The sequence below is a fragment of the Carassius carassius genome, chromosome 30 (genome assembly GCF_963082965.1).
Source record: "Carassius carassius chromosome 30, fCarCar2.1, whole genome shotgun sequence".
In the NCBI taxonomy this organism is placed as follows: domain Eukaryota; kingdom Metazoa; phylum Chordata; class Actinopteri; order Cypriniformes; family Cyprinidae; genus Carassius; species Carassius carassius.
The window spans coordinates 22,170,410-22,189,480 of NC_081784.1; the positions used below are offsets into that span (position 1 = coordinate 22,170,410).

Consider the following 19,071-nt stretch of genomic DNA (forward strand, 5'->3'; position numbering starts at 1 on the left):
GGATTTTTTCAGATCTGCTGCCAATCGCCGGCCCCATGATCACTCCTATCCCGCCTAACACAGCCGCCGAGCATCAAGCGTTATCGCGACACCTGCTCTTCTCAAACAGCCACACGCTGTGGTCAACAGACCATGCAAAGCCCCGAGCTCGCCTCGCTGGACACCACCAGAGAAGTAATAGGGCCGCGCCCCAGATCTCACCGAAGCAAAGCCTCACTCACTTGCTGCCGCGGCTCAGCCCTTCACCGCGGCTTCCGGCCGCAACGCAGTTCGAGGCCGCCTCCACTAGTAGCGCAGACCGTGTGTTCCAAATTAATATTTTCAGGTGAAGCTGCTAAAATGCAGGTTTCGCTGCTAAAGTTTGTTAAACGATGTTATGACGTAATTCTGTCCGATGTCGATGCCATTTTTATCCATGAAGCCAACAAGGTATTACAAGTACAAGGTACAAGGTAGGAGTTGTTATCCACACCGAAATGTCTGAACCCATTAACGTTACACCAGCCTTACCGTGCATGTCCAAACCTCACTCATGATACAGACATAAGTTTCATTAAATTTTCTGGCAGGATCAATTTATTTATGGAAATATTTCACCATTTACTGGCGCGATCACTCAGAATTGATCTAAAATGCAACTGCCCTCGTGTTTTCCGCAGAACAGCAATCGTGAGTAAATTTTCTGTTGTCTTTTAGGACTGTAATATGAAAAGCATGCAAAATATATTTTTTTTAGAAACCATGTGAAAGTGAATAGCACATAACTGCAAGTTAACTGCTATAAACATGTCTATTGGTAGAATGTGTTACAAGACTAAACATGCTTCGTTTTCAAAGCCTCTGTTTCTACAGTCCATACTACAACGTGAAAACAGCATCTTCAAATTATCCACTCTGGAGAGCGTTCAAAGGCTGGAAGGCCAAAACGAGAGGAAAAGATGTTCTTCAACAGGAACATATTAATGTGGACAAGGCTCGAGGAATTGTCTAATGTTACTAACCCCTCTACTTTCCAGCAGCCAACATCTACAGCAGCCGAAGCAAGCATAAGCTGCTTTTACTTGCAACACTGGCCTGCACATCCCAGTATTTGCATCCTTTTACTTCTAACCCCCCCCCCCCTTTTTTCTTTTTTAGTGTCCTCCAGCTCAAGTAGCAGACATTAGCATAAGGCTGCCTCTGCTAGCAGTGCAGGCTACTCAGGTTCAAGACATCACACATCCCAACCCATTCGCATTGCCTACAGCTACAGCAGCTGAAGCAAACGGGAGGCTGCCTCCATTTGTAAAAATGCCCACAACTCTTCCGCTCCCTCATGCTATTAATAAACCATTTTCTGTTCAGCGGCCTCCAGCTCCCGTAGTAAACACTAGCGTAAGGCTTCCTCCGGTTGTAGTGCAGGTTGCACATAGGTTCTTCAGGATTCCCTTCCTGTGACCAACAACACGTGAAGCAAGTGCGAAGCTGCTTCCACTTGCAACCCAGACCCTTACTTTCTTCCTGCTGCTACTTACCTCCTTTTTCCTTTTCAGTGGCCTCCAGCTCCCGTATCAGACGCTAACGCGAGCATGCCTCCGATAGCGGTGCAGACCCATCCACAACCCCCTTTTCCGACAACCCTCTCCCCTACTCATGGCCTGCAGCCCCACAGTCTAACCCCAGTGTGACATTGCCTCTCATATTGGCGCAGGCCCCTATACCTGCCGTTCACCTCCTCTTTCCCCCTCTTTACATCCACTTCCGAAGCCGTCCCAAGCGTGAGCATTCCTCCGCTAATGGTGCAGGCCCCAATGCCCGCCATTTACCCTCTCTTTATTCCACTACCAGAACCGTCCCAAGCGTAAGCACATCTCCACAGGCGGCTCCAGCAGCTATCTTTCCTCCTCCTCTCTTGCTCCCCCTTCCTTCTCGATGTTCCGCCCTACCCATCCCTCCGAACACCCTTGGCTCAGGCCCTGTTGTCCGCCATTCCCCTCCTTTCCCCTCTCTCTTCCACTCCCAGAGCTGTCCCAAGTGTGAGCATGCCTCCGCTAATGGCGCAGGCCCCAATTCCCGCCATTTACCCTCTCTTTATTCCACTACTAGAACCGTCCCAAGCGTAAGCACATCTCCGCAGGCGGCTCAAGCAGCTACCTTTCCTCCTCCTCTCATGCTCCTCATTACTTCTCTGTTCCGCCATACCCTAATGTCTCCATATAAAAGAAGATCACCGAACCCTCATCAGCCAACCCCCTTAATGCCAGTCCATCCCTGTTCACTCAAACTCGTGACCCACCATAACTAACCCTCTTTAAACATCCCCTTATCCATCCATAATAGCCCATCCTCACTCCAGCATCCCAGCAGTGCCTGCTCCTGCAGGAGACTCTATCTGTTTTTCTCCACTGCCACAGCAGTGTCTGCTCCAGCAGGAGCGTCCATCTGTATTTCCCCGCTGCCTTAGCAGTGCCCGCTCCCGCAGGATCCTTTTTTCCATATTTCCTCAGTGCCGCAGCAGTTCTCGCTCCCGCTAGAGTTGGGCGATATGGTCATTTTTTCAAATCGTCATATCGTCAGCCTGTAAGATCGACAATGCACGATATTATCATGCATGGGTGGAGCTAAACCCTTTGTTCTTGACAAATCATAACTATTGGATGTTTTAAACCGCGCAGGTGCGCGCGAGAGAGCCTATGGAATCAAAAATAATAATCAAATAATCAAAAGCCACCGCCCCCTCCATCGGTTTCGGAGGATTTCACCAAAATCACTGGTCCGCTTCTACATGGCCCTCCCAGCCGTTAGATTTTCCCCAGCCATTAATATCCTCACCCCTTTTCGAGCTATATCATCTTGTCCTGGCAGCCTTTCTGTGGGGAAAAGAATGGTCCAGCATCGTTATTCACTGCGATAACGAGGCTACTGTACATTGAATTAATAATGGCCGTTCTCATTCACCCACCTTAATGCCCTTTCAAAGACGTTTAATCTGGATCTCCGCTAACGATCAGTTCATCATAACCTCAAAACACATTCCTGAGACAAGTTTTGCCTTTCAGAAATTCAGGCTGTTGGCACCACAGGCGGAACCACTCCCAACCCCAGTACCTCCTTATTCAGAACTAATATTCCTCTGAATCATCCTCTGAGACCCCTTCTCGAAACTTCAAGAGATTCTATTCTCCAAGCCATTTCCCCAAGTACCCTGCAATCATACTTAACAGCATGGAAATGCTTTAAAGCATTCCACTCCGCCTTTAATCTACCGTTCCCTGATTTTTCCCTGCTCTCCATCACCTCATTTATATCACACCTCAACCTTAACAAAACCCTCCAAGTCAGCTCCATCAAAAGCTATCTAAGTGGAATCCAATTTTTCCATAAACTCATATTTGGTTCACCCTCACCCCAAATAGCCAATTCACAGACCTCCCTTCTCATCAAAGGCATTCAAAGAGCCCACCCCACGCGCCCAGACTCCAGGCAGCCCATAACCTTTGAAATCCTGATTAAATGCATTTCTACGCTTCGCAAAGGTTACCATTCCATCCACACTGCTCGAACGCTAGATGCCATGTTTATTCTAGCCTTCTTTGGCTTTCTCAGATGCTCAGAGCTCACTACCACTTCCAGCTTTAATCCAAATATCCACCCCACCATTTCTGATCTAGCAGTCCTGGACAATGAAGCCATGTCATTTCATATAAAGCGAAGTAAAACAGATCAGACCATGAAGGGCCACTTTATTTTTATTTTTAACCTCCAATCACCTATTCTCCAATACCAAACTCTCCTAGCCTTCCTCCAGCCCAGGAAAGCCCAAGCTAAATCCCTTTCCGACCCTCTTTTCACAGACGACTGTAGCCGCCCCGTCTCCCGTCTTTGGTTCCAGAAACACTTGAAATCTGTCTTACGTCTGTCCGGCATCTCAGCTGACGATTTCTCCAGCCATTCCTTCAGAATCGGTGCAGCCACCACAGTGGCTTAAAATGGCCTTTCCCAACATCAGATCCAAACACTCGGTCGCTGGTCATCAGAAGCTTTTAAGAGCTACATCCGGTCAGACCGCGTAAATCTCAAGAAAGCCCATCAAACCCTCATCAGCCACCGGTTTTTTTCCCTAGCCATCTCCATTTCCCAATTCCAACAGCACCCCGCTCCTTCAGAAGCCATCATATATTTCCCCCGCTGCTACAGCAGTGTCAGCTCCCGCAGGAGCCTTCGCGTGTTTTTTCCTCACTGCCGCAGTAGTGTCAGCTCCCGCAGGATCCTTTACGTATTTCCTCACTACCGCAGTAGCGTCGGCTCCCACAGGGGCCTTTACGAATTTCCTCACGGCCGCAGCAGAGTCGGCTCCCGCAGGAGCCTTTACGAATTTCCTCACTTCCGCAGCAGTGTCAGCTCCCGCAGGAGCCTTTACGTATTTCCTCACTGCCGCAGCAGTGTCAGCTCCCGCAGGAGCCCTTATGTATTTCCACACTATCGCAGCAGCGTCAGCTCCCGCAGGAGCCTTTACGTATTTCCTCACTGCCGCAGCAGTGTCAGCTCCTGCAAGAGCCCTTTTTCATATTATCCTCACTGCCGCAGCAGTATATGCTCCCGCAGGAGCCTCTCCATATTTTCTCACTGCCGCAGCAGTGTCAGCTCCCGCAGGAGCCTCTCCATATTTTCTCACTGCCGCAGCAGTGTCAGCTCCCGCAGGAGCCTCTCCATATTTTTCTCACTGCCGCAGCAGTGTCAGCTCCCGCAGGAGCCTCTCCAGATTTTTCTCACTGCCGCAGCAGTGTCAGCTCCCGCAAGAGCCTTTTCCATATTTTCTCACTGCCGCAGCAGTGTATGCTCCCGCAGGAGCCTCTCCATATTTTTCTCACTGCCACAGCAGTGTATGCTCCCGCAGGAGCCTCTCCATATTTTTCTCACTGCCGCAGCAGTGTCAGCTCCCGCAAAAGCTTTTTCCATATTTTCTCACTGCCGCAGCAGTGTATGCTCCCGCAGGAGCCTCTCCATATTTTTCTCAATGCCGCAGCAGTGTATGCTCCCGCAGGAGCCTCTCCATATTTTTCTCACTGCCGCAGCAGTGTCAGCTCCCACAAGAGCTTTTTCCATATTTTCTCACTGACGCAGCAGTGTATGCTCCCGCAGGAGCCTCTCCATATTTTTCTCACTGCCGCAGCAGTGTCAGCTCCCGCAGGAGCCATTCCGTATTTTTCCACTGCCGCAGCAGTGTATGCTCCCGCAGGAGCCTCTCCATATTTTCTCACTGACGCAGCAGTGTTTGCTCCCGCAGGAGCCTCTCCATATTTTTCTCACTGCCGCAGCAGTGTCAGCTCCCGCAGGAGCCATTCCGTATTTTTCCACTGCCGCAGCAGTGCCAGCTCCCGCAGGAGCCTTTCCATATTCCCTTACTGCCGCAGCAGTGCCAGCTCCCGCAGGAGCCTTTCCGTATTCCCTTACTTCCGCAGCAGTGTATGCTCCCGCAGGAGCCTCTCCATATTTCCTCACTGCCGCAGCAGTGCATGCTCCCGCAGGAGCCTTTTCCATATTATCCTCACTGCCGCAGCAGTGTATGCTCCCGCAGGAGCCTTTTCGATCTTCCCAACTGCCGCAATAATCGCGTCTCCAGTGGGAGTTCCCATCTCTCTTTCAAGTGGATGCTTCCATGGAAGTCAAATAGACACTGCCTTAACATTTATACACCAAAGGACGCCCAGCACCCATCTAACATTTAAGCACAGCTTTTGGGGAGACGTAAATTTGCGTATCTGGCTGCTGTCCCATTCTAATTGCTTTTTGGGGAGCACTTGGGCTAAGCCGAACTCCGGACGGGGGGGGGTGCCCCGGGCTCGGGAGTCTTGCCGGGCTCGGAGCTCTCCGCCCGGACAGCAAGCCAAATACGCATAACCTTTATTTAATTATAAGTAAATGCGAACTCGTGAAGTGACGTTTCACAAACGAATTTCGGGAGAAGCGTGCACGGATAATTAACACGGCCAGTTCATTATCATCAGCAATTACACTGGTTACCAATCAGCTCGAGAAAACGCCTATAAATAATCAAGTACATCCTACCTTCGTTATCTCTCGACTTTCAGAATCCCTCCGCCACCCCGATCTCGCACCTTCAGCCAAGTTTCTACCCCAGCTCAGGTAGAAAAACTCAGGGGAGCACTTGGGCTAAGCCGAACTCCGAGCTCAGACCCCTATCCCCGGACGGGGGGGGGGTGCCCCGGGCTCAGGAGTCTTGCCGGGCTCGGAGCTCTCCCCCCGGACAGCACGCCAAATACGCATAACCTTTATTTAATTATAAGTAAATGCGAACTCGTGAAATGATGTTTATAAAAGACGTATCTTACCCTCACCAAGGCTGCATTTATTTGATCAAAAACACAATAAAAACAGGAAAATGTTATTCTAAATATTACTACAATTTAGAACAACTGCTTCTATTTGAATATATTTTAAAATCGAATTTATTCCTGTGATGCAAAGCTGAATTTTCAGCAACATAACTCTTCAGTGTTACATGATCCTTCAGAAATCATTCTAATATGCTGATTTCTTTATTATTATCAATATTTCTGTGGAAACCATGATATATTTTATTTTATTTTATTTAATGAATAATAAAAAAATGTTTTAATTAAAAATAACATTAAAATGGCTTTACTGTCACTTTTGATCAGTTTAATGCACCATTTCTAAATAAAAAATATGAATTTCTTAAAAAATAAACTTATTGACTTACTCAAAACTTGAACAGAACTGAGTCATTTTTGTTTCCTACACGCACAACAATATTTCCACCTCATTCCACACTTGTTTCAGAATAGCACAGAATAGAACAGTGGGTCAAACAGTGTGCAGTTAAAAGTGCAGTGATTGACACTTTGTGAGGGATACATGTTGGCACGAAAACCACATAAAAAATTTTCCATGTGAAATTGAATTAGATACAACCTATATAGTTTTCAATCTTGGATTTGTGATACACTTTTACACATGTGAACTCTGGAACAACCTGAATAACCATTCTCTTTGAAATCTACCTTTGTGAAGTTGAGCTTTCTTCCATCAGCCACGTTGTTCTCGTCCAACACACGCACCCCAGTCAATAGCTAAAGCTTGATAGTAAGCATGTCATGCAGTGAGCTTACATAAAATTCCTCTATATGATAGATAGAAGTTTCTCCAGGTGTGTGTTCACTGTGTGTGTGTGTGTGTGTGTGTGTGTGTGTGTGTGTGTGTGTGTGTGTGTGTGTGTGTGTGTGTGTGTGTGTGTGCACTTTGGTTAAATGCAGAGCACAAATTATGAGTATGGGACACCATACTTGGCTACCCATCACATTACTACACTAGCTCAGGTGAAATATTTTGTACTGAAACAGAGAAGCAGTTATTTTGCACAATTACTCCACCTTCTGGATATTGGCAGGTGCTGAGCTCATGAATGCTTACAAAACCGGAGACTTGTGGAGGCAGGCTAAATTTTGTTCTCCCCTGTGAAATGAGGTTGTCTCCTCTCTGGCCTAACATTCCTACTCTGAAAAGAGACATCTTTACATTAATCTGTGAGAGAGGCAAAGGGCCAAGTTAATGGATTTATAATTAAAAGGTTAAAATCAGAGGAAACATGTTATTCGGCACATTACCAAGACAATTAATCAGCGGCTGACTTTGCCTTTTGTCCCATGAGACATTTTATTTCTGAAACATTACTGTCTGTTACCTTCATGGATGTTTAGCAGGGCTGCCAAGCCATACGGCACTGAATATGACAGAAAAGAAATGTTTGATCAAATAATTCCTCCACTAAATAGGAGACTGAATGGGTTGTTCAGAAATAAAGATGTTGTGAACTGAAACTGTTGCTCTGATAGATGTAAATGAGTTGTTTTAGGCCAAGGAAAAGCAGGTCAACATTATGACCTTTGACTTATGACACTTTTTGACTTATTAGAAGCTGTTTTTGCATTTCATAGCATATTGGTCACTTTGTCTGTTCTGTTTCTCTTTAGGGAATTAAAGGAGATGAAGGAATTAAGGTAAGGAACACGTGATTCTTGCTATTGCTGTATTTGCTTCATTGTTTTAAAAATGGAAATTTTCTTATAATGGTTGGAAATTTAAAAGTTAAATGAATTATTTTGTCTGGGTTAAAATGCTAAACTGTAAGTAACTTGTTTGTAAGATGAATGTCCCTTCTTTATAGTGCCATCAAAACATTGATCTGTTTGTTTGATCTCAACCAGCCCAACATAGCAACATTGACTCAACCAATACCATGTGTTTGAGGGCGGGACTAACTGTTTGATCAGCCAATGGCAAACCAACTTGCAATTGCGTGTTGTGACACATAAATTGCACACTTCACTTTACATTTATTATTGTTCTATGTATGCAAATCTCAGATTTGCATTCAGTTTTGATTATTACGTCATTTTGGGGGTTTATTAAAATCAAACATTCAATACATCTTATTAGATTTATATATCTAGTTAGATTCCAAGCAGATTTTTAACCTATTAATTAGCTGAAGCATCCTGAATGAGCAGTGTTCTGTAAAGAGTAAATCGAAATATCTGAAGATTTATGTTTATGACTGTATCACATGCGAGGCATTTCTCCTAGTAAAGACTTGCATCTGCTGGAGTGCTTACACTGTTTCTCACTAAGGAGACTTTTGCCCTGTAAACAGGAGTGGGACGCACGTAAAGTTTACACCTGCTGATGCAGAAATAGATGCTATAGGATACAGCTATTCTGACTGTCTTTACTTAATGCTTAAATAAAATAAACAAAAATGTCCTTTTAGCATTTGTACATTTAAATTAACAAAGCAAGTAATCCTGCACTGTGCACTTTTTTTAATTGCAACTAAAACAACTACATTTAAAGCTAGATAGAAAAATGGCAAAGACGTAAAAATAAAAACAATCTAATATATAAAAATATAGTAAAAAGTGGGTTCATTATAAAATACTATATAAATCACAAATACTGTAATAGTATTTAAATAATACTAAACAAAAACTGCCTAATACCAACTGCCTCTGACTAGAAAATAGCATATCATTCTGTGGCTGTGATGTAGGCTACTGTAGTTAAGGACGTTTAGCTAAACTTTAGCTATTTCTTTTTTTTTTAATATGTTGTATGTCCTGCCCAATCCAGTTTCAGTAGAAAATACAACACAGGAAAGAAAACAGTGCTTGCCAAACAATTTCATGGTGTGTTTAATAAACCCTGTGTTCAGACAAGAGAGGAAGCAGAGGCTTGAGTCCATGGGCCAGACATCTTATGTGTACTCTGGGTCTCGCTGAACTCCTTTACTAGCCTGAATTTGATGGAATTTTCATTTCCTACCGACTCCCCCTGACCACCCTGTAGAGTCCCATAGTGACATCGTCCTGGTGCGCACAGGATCAGAGGATTACTCTTGATCATCATCTTCATCGATTTATTATTTCTGGCTTCAGAGTGTGGCAGAAGAAAACTCTTTCTCATCTCATGACTTTCTTTGGGATCACTCACATGTCCCATGTCTGCATATGTGCTCCCGTTGGCTTTCAGCAGTTTGTGTGTATTTGTGAGGTGTGTGTGTGTGTGCATGTCGCTCTCCTGAAGATGTCCCCATTTGTGCATTTGTCAAGGGTGAACCAGGGATGGATGGGCAAAGAGGAGAGAAGGGGGAAAAGGTACTCTGCCTGAGAAACATAGTTTTATTGCGCATTTAACTTTGGATGGTTTGTTTGTATGCGTGTAAAAAGCAAAAATCTAACTATAGTGATTTTTTTGCATGATGTTCTGAAACCTCTTGGATACACTTCCAAAACTTTAATATCATTTTGATTTTTATGTTTGTGAAAAAAGTGTTTTATGCTCATCAAGTCTGCATTTATTTGATCAAAAATACAGTAAAACAGTAATATTGTTAAATATTACCATTTTCTCTTTGAATATTATTCATGTGATGGATAGCTGAATTTTCAGCATCAGTACTCCAGTTTTCAGGGTCACATGCTCCTTCAATAATCATTCTTATATGCTGATTTGCTGCTTAGTTATTATCAATTTAAATTGGGCTCAATTATTAATTTTGGTTCTCATTATTATTTTCTTTTCAGTGGAGATATCTGTTTTCTCAAAAATATTAAGCAGCATAACTGTTTTCAACATTGATAATAATAAGAAATGTTTCTAGAGCAGCAAATTAGCATATTATACTCATTTCTGAAGGATCATGTGACACTGAAGACTGAAGGAATGATGCTGAAATACAGCTTTGCATTTAGCTCAAATACAAAACAGTTATTTTAAATTGTAATAACATTTCACAGTATATAGTGTAGGCTATTTACTGTATTTTTGGATAAATTAATGCAGCCTTGGTAACCATAAAAAAATGTAAAAATATTATATAAGCGCTATACAAGAACCCAAAGGTCGAGAGCTACAGACAAGAAGTTTTGGTCCGTTCAATACACAGGGATTCAATAATGACAGAACATTACCAAAGTGAGGACTCACAAGAGCTGAAGGGAAGACAAATGCTTTGCAACTTAAACCAGGATGTGCACAGAGACATTTGACTCAGTCCTGGATTCGTGCTGAGAGAGCAGAGGGATTGCACACTAAGAGAAAAACAGGCTGCAAGCTCAAGACATTCCCTACTTCCTTCAGCTGAGCACCTGTGCGTCTGATTTACAGGCATCTAATCCTTCTGTTTGTTTGAGAGTCCCCTGTTACACTCAGCTTGATGGACCTAGCACACTTATTTTCGCTACCTGCCGTTGTCCCTGCCAAACATGTGCTGCCATGCTCTTTGATTGTTAGGTCTGTTGTCATGACAGTGCTGTGTGTTTCTGCATTTGAGTGCTGTGTTTAAATATATGAATGTTTTCATCATCAGACTCTGCAGACATACCATCTGGGGAGCTGACAGATGAATAAGCACATCTACAGCAGTGCTATATTTAGTATTTTTTTTACATTTATATATATACCACATGATCACTGCCTCTAATTGAATGCAGAAACAGTTTTTGTTTGAGTTTGGGGATGAAGGATAGTTTGCTTGGACCGGGCTGTTGCTAATTTTAATATATTGGAATGAAAATAACATACACTATTATTCAAAGGTTTGGGATGAGTAAGATAATTTGTATGTTTTTGAAAGTCTCGTATGCTCACCAAGGTTGCAATTATTTGATAAAAACAGTAAAAACAATAGTATTGAGAAATATTATTACAATTTAAAATAATGCTTTCTATTATAATATATTGTACAATTATATTTATTCCTGTGATCAAAGCTGAATTTCCAGCATCATTAGTAAAATGTTCCTTCAGAAATCATTATAATATGCAGATTTGCTGCTCAAGAAACATTTTTTTATTTTTCTATGTTATTAATATTATCATTACCATTTTAGAATAATATTAAAGTAATCAAAACTATGAAATAAAATTATATAGTGACCAAAATTTGTAAACATTTCAGCTCTGCTCAACTGACTCAGTGTGGTGCATCCAGGGATACATTTTAAACAGTTCACATCTGCAGTATCTTTGCTTCTCTATATGTTCCAATCCATGCATTAAAAGACTTAAGAAATGTTATTTTCATTAAGACATTCATATGTATGCACAACTGTTTGTCTAGAGAGCCTCTTTTAAGCATTTCAGACTAATAATGTATGTAATGCATAATACGTTTTTAAGAAAATGAGAAACAGATCAGGAAAGTCCAGTTTGTCCAATCATTAGTAATAAACTAGTATTGTATACCCACAATGGATGTCATCACTTTACTATGGTATCGACACAGTACCTATTTACTTGGGAAACTGCTTTCTTCCCTCAAAAACCATCTGTCTCTGTCATCACAGAATTGGGTTTTGTGTAGTGAAAGCCAGTGAATATTTATGAGATAAAAAGGAAATAAGCAAACGCTAAATTAATTCCTCTTACATATGCTCCCAGAAAGCAGGTGAGCCTCATCTGTTTTAAGTGAGGCTGTTAAAGACTGTCTGCTTTTCTCTCCAACAAGAAAACATTTTACACATTTACATTAAAAATGAAGTGTGCACAAACACAGTGAAAAACACTCACTCATATAACACATGTGATTCCTCTGCCAATAAACTCTTATGTCAAGTAGGAATGAGAGATGATGGCATGACATGAATTTAAAATGCAGCACCTCAGAGATCAAATGAAAGCCATTTTGTTTCGTTCTCTTTGACATTGGCTTTCAAAACTTCTCAGTTACACACTCCCCTCCAGACCAGGACTGATAAAACAGAGAACCCAAGGGCTCTTAAAGCAATAAGTCGGGAGAGGCCATGCATTACAGTTATTGGGTTTACAGCTACATAAAGCTGGTACAACAGAATAAATGACAAGGATGAATGAAATGAATAAACTAAAAGTAAAGACATTTAAAGCTGAAGTAGGTAACTTTTGTAAAAATGTATTTGTGAAACCTGTCATTATGTCCTGACAGTAGAATATGAGACAGATAATCTGTGAAAAAATCAAGATCATCTGGCTCCTCCCAGTGGTCCTATTGCCATTTGCAGAAATTCGACCGCTCCCTGTAAGAAACAACCAATCAGAGCTGCGGGGTCCGTAACTTTTTTTGTGTTCAAGATTTACAAAATGTATATAATAAGCGAGTACACCATGAATCCATTTTCCAAACCGTGTTTTTAGCCTGTCCTGAATCACTAGGGTACATCTATAATAAGTGTTTATATTCAGACTATTTTACATTGCTTCGGGGGTACAGCGACGGAGTAACCCAGTACCTTTGTGATTCTTCATAGACATAAACAGAGAGAAGTAGCTCCGGCTACAATGTTCTTCCGCAAGAGGCAAGCAGTTCTGTTTATTAACCGCTAGAGCGTCAAAAGTTACCGACTGCAGCTTTAAATTGTTACAAATAGTTCTATTAAAAACAACAAACACAATGGTTTTCAACACTGATAGTAAGCAGCAAATATATTACAATATATTAGAATATTAGAATGATTTCTGAAGGATCATGTGACACTGAAAACTGGAGTAATGGTGTTGAAAATCAGCTTTACCATCACATGAATAAATGATATTTTAAGATGCATTCAAATTGAAAACAGTTATTTTAATTTGCAATAACATTTCACATTATTATAGTTGTTACTGTATTTGTTACTGTGTTACGGTACTTTAGATCAAATAAATGCAGCCTTGGTGAATGTTCTTTACAAAATGTTGGATTTATGATCATGCTTTTAAAAGCATAAATCAAACATTTTGTGAAGTTTGTCAGAATGTAAATTCAAACAGATTGCTATTACTCTTGTTGCTGCTAGTGCCTCAAAAGTGACACACTGCCTCTTTAAGACAAGGACCCTTTGTGTCTTAAAGAACTTGAGTAGTATATGATGCATCTTGATGTATATAAATGGTTACTTGTTAGGTTTAGTTTGGAAATTCCATTCTTCTGTTTTCTCTTTTTACCTCGGGCCAAGCATGTACAGTCGTGGCCAAAAGTTTTGAGAATTACATAAATATTAGTTTTCAAAAAGTTTGCTGCTAAACTGCTTTTAGATCTTTGTTTCAGTTGTTTCTGTGATGTACTGAAATATAATTACAAGCACTTCATACTTTTCAAAGGCTTTTATCGACAATTACAAGACATTTCATGCAAAGAGTCAGAATTTGCAGTGTTGGCCCTTCTTTTTCAGGACCTCTGCAATTCGACTGGGCATGCTCTCAATCAACTTCTGGGCCAAATCCTGACTGATAGCAACCCATTCTTTCATAATCACTTCTTGGAGTTTGTCAGAATTAGTGGGCTTTTGTTTCTCAATGGGATTAAGATCTGGGGAGTTTCCATGCCATGGACCCAAAATTTCAACATTCTGGTCCCCGAGCCACTTAGTTATCACTTTTTCCTTATGGCACGGTGCTCCATCGTGCTGGAAAATGCATTGTTCTTCACCAAACTGTTGTTGGATTGTTGGAAGAAGTTGCTGTTGGAGGGTGTTTTGGTACCATTCTTTATTCATGGCTGTGTTTTTGGGCAGAATTGTGAGTGAGCCCACTCCCTTGGATGAGAAGCAACCCCACACATGAATGGTGTCAGGATGCTTTACTGTTGGCATGACACAGGACTGATGGTAGCGCTCACCTTTTCTTCTCCGGACAAGCCTTTTTCCAGATGCCCCAAACAATCGGAAAGGGGCTTCATCTGAGAATATGACTTTGCCCCAGCCCTCAGCAGTCCATTCACTATACTTTCTGCAGAAGATCAATCTGTCCCTGGTGATTTTTTTGGAGAGAAGTGGCTTCTTTGCTGCCCTTCTTGACACCAGGCCATCTTCCAAAAGTCTTGGCCTCACTGTGCGTGCAGATGCGCTCACACCTGCCTGCTGCCATTCCTGAGCAAGCTCTGCACTGGTGGCACTCCGATCCCGCAGCTGAATCCTCTTTAGGAGACGATCCTGGCGCTTGCTGGACTTTCTTGGACGCCCTGAAGCCTTCTTTACAAGAATTGAACCTCTTTCCTTGAAGTTCTTGATGATCCTATAAATTGTTGACTTAGGTGCAATCTTAGTAGCCACAATATCCTTGCCTGTGAAGCCTTTTTTATGCAATGCAATGATGGCTGCACGGGTTTCTTTGCAGGTCACCATGGTTAACAATGGAAGAACAATGATTTCAAGCATCACCCTCCTTTTAACATGTCAGTCTGCCATTCTAACCCAATCAGCCTGACATAATGATCTCCAGCCTTGTGCTCGTCAACATTCTCACCTGAGTTAACAAGACGATTACTGAAATGATCTCAGCAGGTCCTTTAATGACAGCAATGAAATGCAGTGGAAAGGTTTTTTTGGGATTAAGTTAATTTTCATGGCAAAGAAGGACTATGCAATTCATCTGATCACTCTTCATAACATTCTGGAGTATATGCAAATTGCTATTATAAAAACTTAAGCAGCAACTTTTCCAATTTCCAATATTTATGTAATTCTCAAAACTTTTGGCCACGACTGTATACCATGCTCTCATTTTTCATATGAGCCAAAGTAAGTCATTACTTATTATGAACCATCCTGAAGGAATCAAGTTTGTCAGCAAAGAATGCAGCCACTTCTCCTCAGTGCTGATAACGTTTCTCCTCACCTTCCCAGAGTTCCCCTCAACTCCAAAGGCTCCGTCCTCATCGTTTTAAGCCTGAAGATTAGCACTCCCATAAATCACTTGCAGCCTGTCAGTCCACACACTAGCCTCTGTTTCACCAAGTGCTATTCGCTCTAAAATAGAAGCGGAGAGGGCTGAAGGAGACATGACGATGGGCAGAGGGGCCTAGAGGAATGGTGTGAGTTGATTGGAAAGAAAAAAGATCAAAGAGACTTCTTGTTTTCAGCATGTGTCTCTCTTTCACGATTAAAGATGCAACAATCATTGCATCATTCCATTCATTTAACGGAACAGTAACATGAAGTTGGGCTCTTTCATCTACTGGGAACATGGATAAACACACAAATTACTCTTTGCCTTGTCCAAACCCTGTCACCCATTCTGGTGCCTGATTGGACAGAGTTGATGAAGGCAGCTGAGTATGACAAGCAGTCTCATCTCAAGCCCAAAAGCACACTAGAGTGCCTTGCATCATTAATACCCTCTCAAACCACACACATATGGCGTCTGGCTCTCTTGATAACCTGCAACTCTCTCCAAGCTCTGACCGCTGCACCTGTCAAAGCGGGTTATGCCACACTAGGCTCTGCCACTTGACCCCTGCTCAGACTCACTGGAGTCTTCATGCCATCTTTGACCTCTCCAAATGGCATGCATTGATCTCTGTTGAAGCTTTTTGGACATGTTGTCTTGTTGTCTTGGACATGCTTCTCTTGTGGCACTACCATGTAATGTAATGAATGTGTGCTGGCTAATCTACCTGTGTGTGTGTGTGTGTGTGTGTGTGTGTGTGTGTTTGATAACCCTACTAAAGAGAGCATCTTAAACTTGAATTTTCATACTGGATTATGCTGATTAGATGTGGTTTGAAGCTGGTCTAGTGGTGAACCAGTATGGTCTTCTAGTAAAGCTGGATACATGTTGGGATAGTGTTAGGAGATTTCCTATAATAGATCAGTGGACTTGGCTTATGAATGTAACCATTTATGTATAGAAAAGATGAGTAATTAATGCTGATTTTGCAGGGTGAGTTAGGGATGCCTGGAATGCCTGGGAAACAAGTGAAGGTAGTTCACTTCAACTGCAGCCTCTATTCATCCATTACCCATTCTTTTATAAAGAACTATCCATTTTTCCCAGAACCCTGCATGGTGTTCCAGAAGCATTCCACTGCTAAAAAGCTCCTTTGAGAGTTCAGTCTTATCTGTTGTGATTTTATGTAAAGCAGCTTTCACACCAGAGCATGATTAATTGCTCATTATACAGGCACCTCACATATAACCGTCTCACCTATTGACATTGTAAAGTGGCGTCTGAGACTTAAGGAATGAGATGGCAGGAGAAATACGGATGGTGCTACTAGCAGTCAGATCCCCACAGCCACCCTCAACCTCAATGGGTGGAGTGTCCGCATGCAGCCGCAGCTGTGTCTATAGATTACTGCCTTCATGTCTGCTCATTAGTTTGAGATAACTGACATGAATTAAATAGCTGTCATGTGCTCCTGACTATTAATAACAAACCAACTGTGGGCCGACTCATTGCAGCACTGCTACTGATCAGCTATCTGCGTGCCTGGAGAGCAAAAACGTTGTCATGCCAGTCTAAATATTGATACCAGCGCGTGCTGTCTAATTGCTTCAATAGAAATAATGACATCTGATAGACCCTTGGGGGTTTACAATAGAAGTAAACTGTTTGTCTGAATAATTATTGAGAATCTTCAGTTGAAATTCCAAAATATATGATGCTGATTCCTTTGTTGATTTTCGAAGGTCAGCATTCGAGGACGTCTTTAGGTCTATTCTCGCTGTTTTCGTTTTCTTTCTTTTTGTTTTTCTAATGTTGATGTCTTACACCCTTCAGGGAGAGCCTGGTTTCCCAGGTGCCCCTGGACGAAAGGTAAAGGCCTGGTTTGGTGTGGTTGTTGCTTTAACACATTTTGCTGTTCATATGAAATTTTTGAAGTAATGGAGGTTTTTCTGTCGATATGAAGGGCCAGGAAGGTGTTTCTGGTATCCCTGGAAAACGGGGCTACAAGGTACACCCAAATGTGTGCTGTGGGTATTTCTTGCATAAGTGCTTGTTCTGATAATGATCTTAAACCCTCAAGTTACATTTACTATTGATGGTGAATTTTATTCATTTTACCCATTTGCAGTTCCAAAGCTATATGACTTGGAACACAGTCTTTAATCTTTGAAGATATTTTGCCAATTCTTTTAAATTAAATGATATTGGCAAGCTTCAAAATGACAAAATAAAGCACCAAAAAGTGGCCCATACAAATAGTGCACCTTACTCCACCAACTTAACAGTTATTTTATTCATATTTTGAGTTAGCTATATTTTGTTTTCCTGTAAATTATTTTTTTTTAGTAAATGTGCTTTTGTAATTTTTATTATTATTTATAAAGGTTGACATTTAGTGTGTATGTATTATAATTTTTTAGTTTTTATCATTTTAATGTTTCGTTTTTTTTTATCTAATAGTTTAAGAATGATTGAGATATTTTTTTAATTACCTTTGGTGTTCTACAGGAAAAGGACAGGGTTTAGAATAAAAAAAAAGAGGCTGAATAAAAATAAAAACATTTTATTTTTTGGTAAATTGCATTGATTTGACTAATTACACATGCATGTCTAAAAAAATTGTGTAGTAGTTACCTGACTGTCTGCACACAGTGCTGTTTGTTTTTGATGTCATAATGTCTCTGTTTCATTGAATTTTTCAGATACTACTTTGTCTGTACTGAAGCCTAACAATGTGAAATTATTATGCTGTGGTTTCACTAGACTTTGTGTTCCATTTATTTTCATGTGCAAACGAGCATTACATCTGCATGGTTTTCAGTGTTGCAGGGAATAGAAGAATGTCTGTTTGAACATTTTTAATGTGTTATTGTTATGATTTAATTAGTGTTCCTGTTAAACAGAAGCCCTAGAAGGTGGCCTCATATTCTCTGGCCCATATTTGTTGTATTTCAGTGACCACACCTTTATTCTCGCTCCCTGTGTTTAAGTACCACAGCTGTGGTGAATTAAAGACACTAACTGTAATGCTTCAAGAGGGAAATGGTAGCAAGATTCTCACACTAGACTGTTTTATACACCTTTGTTATATAGAGTCACAAATCCTGAATCTTTTGTTAACTTCTAGATTGTTATTTATTCCTAGGGAGAGAAAGGCGAGCCTAGTATTGCAGGAACTGGCATTAAAGGAGAACCAGGTGCCCCAGGACAAGATGGGCCCAAGGTACTTACCCCTCATTCTCCACATTATATATGCTGCTTAATTTCTTTTTTAATGTGGTGTGGCATGTGCAGTCTAACAAAATATGCACCTGGTTTAGTAAGAAGTGAATTTCAGGTTTCATGTCTTTTTTTATAGGGTGAGAAAGGTGATGAAGGCATAAAGGTGGGCGATTTGACATTTTATGGCAAAAACAAAAGAACATAAGTGACAACTATACATGAACTTGTTATATTTTAAATGTGTCCTAGAAAGTAGTGTAATTATTATTATTTTTTTTTTGTCTTGCAGGGTGATCCTGGCCAGGAAGGCCCGACTGGACCAAGGGTGAGTAGTGGCCATGTACACAGTGTCAGGTTTGTCACTGACGGAGAAAACAACGCAAGTCACCAGATTTGTTTAACAGTGTGATGTCAATGGTTGATATCAGATATAATGGTATATATTAATTGAGTTTTTCCCCATCGCTCAACAGGGTCCAACTGGGGAGCCAGGAAAAACTTTAATCAACAACAATGAAAATGTATGTCTTTATTTTTTATGTACACAGATTAATATTACTATAATTTAATTATGATTTAGTTATAATGCATATTCGTTTCATTGCCTAACATAACCGATTCAACAGATTAATTTGTATTATGTGA

The 19,071-nt window shown here is 41.4% G+C and overlaps 1 protein-coding gene across 18 annotated transcripts in view; it reads left to right on the plus strand.

Moving 5' to 3' along the window:
• The window catches only part of LOC132110908 (collagen alpha-1(XIII) chain-like), a 55,958-nt gene that overhangs the window by 19,214 nt on the left and 17,673 nt on the right, over nucleotides 1-19,071 (plus strand). For 17 of the 18 annotated variants that reach the window (XM_059518014.1, XM_059518000.1, XM_059518002.1 and 14 more), the window contains 5 exons: nucleotides 7,995-8,021; nucleotides 18,350-18,427; nucleotides 18,563-18,589; nucleotides 18,716-18,751; nucleotides 18,900-18,947. In XM_059518014.1, the coding sequence (XP_059373997.1) occupies nucleotides 7,995-8,021; nucleotides 18,350-18,427; nucleotides 18,563-18,589; nucleotides 18,716-18,751; nucleotides 18,900-18,947 (216 nt within the window). The remainder of the gene's footprint in view (nucleotides 1-7,994; nucleotides 8,022-18,349; nucleotides 18,428-18,562; nucleotides 18,590-18,715; nucleotides 18,752-18,899; nucleotides 18,948-19,071) is intronic. The other variant, XM_059518007.1, reaches the window with a different exon arrangement.